The 3298-nt window shown below is 42.2% G+C and overlaps 1 protein-coding gene across 1 annotated transcript; it reads left to right on the forward strand.

The window, feature by feature from the left end:
* Positions 1-268: 268 nt before the first annotated feature.
* LOC114924667 (uncharacterized) lies at positions 269-2045 on the forward strand. Its single transcript, XM_072206019.1, has 3 exons — positions 269-1005; positions 1077-1895; positions 2042-2045. The coding sequence occupies exons 1-3, from the start codon at positions 269-271 to the stop codon at positions 2043-2045; spliced, it is 1560 nt and encodes a 519-aa protein (XP_072062120.1).
* The last annotated feature ends 1253 nt before the right edge of the window (positions 2046-3298 follow it).

A 3298-nucleotide genomic window follows, 5' to 3' on the forward strand; every position in this document is an offset into this window, starting at 1 on the left:
TTTGGAATATTAGAGGTGCCTCTAATAAATTGGCCCGGATTCATAGTAAGGAGTTAGCGAATAAATTTCATCCTACTTTTTCATTCTGTTTGAAACCCATATTGCTTTCGAGAGGATGAAATCTTTTTGGAATAATCTAGGTTACCAGGGTGTTGGTATTGTTGAGGCTAATGGTCATAGTGGGGGTATCTGAGTTCTATGTTCTAATTCAAATATTTCTGTAAGAGTATTGGATGTAGTTGATCAATGTATCAGTTTTGAAATCACTATGGGCAATACATCTAGTTACTGCAGTGCGGTGTATGCTAATCCGCATATACATCGGCGTAAAGAACTGTGGGGTGACTTGACAAGGATTGCTAATATGATCCACGGATCTTGGATTGTGTTAGGGGACTTTAATGATGTTTTGTTGCAGAGTGAAGTTAGAGGGGGGCAATTTAGACTTGCCAGAGCAGAACAATTTGCGGAAACATGGGAGGATTGTGGGCTGTTTGATATGGGGGCTATTGGGAGAAGATTCACTTGGTACAGGAAGGTGAAAGGTGGGGTGCAGGTGGCCAAGAAGCTTGATAGAGCAGTCATCAACCAGGACTGGCGACTAATGTTTCCGGAGACTTATACTGAGGTGCTGGCGCACCTTCACTCTGATCATTGCCCATTATTCACTAGGTGCAAGATGGCAAAGAGGGCTACCAAGGGCCATCGTCCGTTCAGATTCCAGGCTGCGTGGATAACTCATCCTCTTTTTAGGAATGTTGTTGATACAGCTTGGAATAGAGGAGCTCCGGATGTAGTCAAATGTTTGTTGGAGGTTCAAAAAGATGCAACTAGCTTCAATAAAAAGGTTTTTGGCAATATTTTTGTTAAGAAAAGGGAGTTGGAGAGGCTTTTGAATGACGTTCAGATTACTCTGGAAAGTCGAGAAGATCAACAGCTTAGGATCAAAGAGCAAGTTTTGCATCAGGAACTGAATGCTGTCCTTCTTCAAGAAGAGTTGTTGTGGTATCAAAAATCTAGAGAACAATGGGTGAGATGTGGAGATAGAAATACAAAATTTTTTCATCTGCAGACAGTTATCAGGAGAAAGAGGAACAAAATTCATGGTTATTTTTGGAGGATGGGTCTTGGGCCACGGAGACTACGACTCTAGAAATGGCGGCAAATTCTTTCTTTCAAAAGCTCTTTTCTACAAGGGAGGATATTGACCTGGACGCCATGGGGCCTTTTCCTTGCCCGTCTCTTAGTACTGAGACTTGTCAAAAGTTAGTGAAACCGGTGACGTCTGAAGAGGTTAAAAGAGCTGTGATGACCATGAGTTCATTTAAAGCCCCAGGGCCAGATGGATTTCAAGCAATTTTCTACAAAGAGTTCTGGGACTCTCTTAGCAATGATGTGTGTAGATTGGTCAAGCGAGCCTTTGAGGGTGAGCCACTGAATGCGGCTATTTTCGATACTCTCATTGTTCTAATTCCTAAAGTGGAAGTTCCCTCTTCCTTACGGGAGTTTCGGCCTATTAGCTTATGTAATGTAATTTATAAAATTGTCACAAAGGTTCTAGTTAACAGGTTCAGACCTTTCCTGTCGGAGATCATTGGTCCTTTGCAAGGAGGGTTCATTCCAGGAAGAGGAACCACAGAGAATATTATCATTGCTCAAGAGATTATGCACTTCATGAGGAACACCAAGTCTCGAAAAGGGACCATGGCATTCAAGATTGATTTGGAAAAAGCTTATGACAGGGTAGACTGGCGTTTTCTGAAAGCTACTTTGGTCCGGTTTGGGTTTCCAAAGGCTACCATTAATCTTATATTGAATTGTGTGACTTCCTCTTCGTTGGCAGTTTTGTGGAATGGGAACATGCTCCAAAATTTCAATCCGAAGAGAGGGTTGAGGCAAGGAGATCCTATGTCTCCTTATCTATTTGTACTCTGTATGGAAATGCTTGCCTGCTTTATCTCTCATAGAGTTTCCCAAGGTTTGTGGAACCCAGTTGCGGTTTCTAGGAATGGACCACGACTCTCTCATTTGATGTTTGCAGATGATCTTTTGCTTTTCTGTAAGACATCAAAAGCTCAAGTAATAGAGGTCATGCATTGTTTGGACTTGTTTTCTAGAGCGTCAGGTTTAAAGGTAAATCTTCATAAGTCAAAGGCCCAGTGTTCCAAGAGGGTGTCGGAGAGGAGAAAAGAGGTTCTCTCAGGGGTCTCTAACATCCGGTTCTGCAATGATTTGGGTAAATACCTGGGAATTAACATCGGTCATGCCAGAGCTTCCAGGAAGACGGCTCAGGAGATTATTGAAAAAATTTTGAGAAAGCTCTCCAGTTGGAAAGGACGCCTACTGAATAAGGCAGGGAGGCTTTGTCTTGTTAAATCGGTTATGGCCTCTATCCCAGTTTATGAAATGCAAATTTCTCTTCTCCCGAAGTATGCATGTAATAAAATTGATTCCTTGATGAGACAATTCTTGTGGAAAGGCCAAGCGACTGGAAAAGGGCTGCCTCTGGCTAGGTGGGAGGTCGCCATAACTCCTAAAAAGGCAGGAGGATTGGGTATTAGGGATACTTCATGTACTAACATGGCGCTTCTGGGAAAGTTGGTATGGGATTGTCTAAATAATAGTGAGAAGTTATGGGTGCAGGTTCTGAAGCATAAATATCTCAGGAATCAATCTGGTATGAACGGAAACAATAGAAATTCTTCATCGGCTACCTGGAAGAACATTGTTAGTGCCTATGAGCATCTCAAGGAAGGGCTTCATTGGAATATTGGAGACGTCCACAAATCAGTTTGGTATGATGAGTGGACTCCTTTTGGTAAGCTTTGCAACCTTGTTCCTTATGTACATATTTCTGAATCAGATTTCATGGTGGCTGACTTGTGGAAAGGGGTGTCTTGGGAGGTTGATAGTCTTACCATACCTATTCCGCATGAGATTAAGCAGTTTATTTGTGGTCTGAGATATCCTAGTTTGACTAAGTTGGAGCCACAGTGGGAGTGGTGGCCTGCAACAACAAAAAAGTATAGTGCAAGGGAGGGTTACAGATGGTTATTAAAGAAAACATTAAATTGGAATGCCAACAGTAATTGGAACTGGTTGTGGAACACAAACATTCCAGAGAAGTTCAAATTTACTATGTGGCTTAGCTTACATGATGCTCTACCAACTGAGACCTTTCGATTCAAGCGGCATTTAGCTTCTTCAGATATGTGTAAGAGATGTAACAAGGCGCAGGAGACTATGGAGCATTACCTTAGAGACTGTGAACGATCAAAGGCAATCTGGTATATGTTGG

This window comes from Arachis hypogaea, chromosome 11, assembly GCF_003086295.3.
Source record: "Arachis hypogaea cultivar Tifrunner chromosome 11, arahy.Tifrunner.gnm2.J5K5, whole genome shotgun sequence".
Taxonomy (NCBI): Eukaryota; Viridiplantae; Streptophyta; class Magnoliopsida; order Fabales; family Fabaceae; genus Arachis; species Arachis hypogaea.

Bases quoted from the DNA above. Each gene is read 5' to 3' on its own strand.
- LOC114924667 (XM_072206019.1), top strand. From the start codon at position 269: ATGGGCAATACATCTAGTTACTGCAGTGCGGTGTATGCTAATCCGCAT. The intron at 1,006-1,076 runs GTATCAAAAATC...ATCTGCAGACAG, and splicing joins CTTCAAGAAGAGTTGTTGTG to TTATCAGGAGAAAGAGGAAC.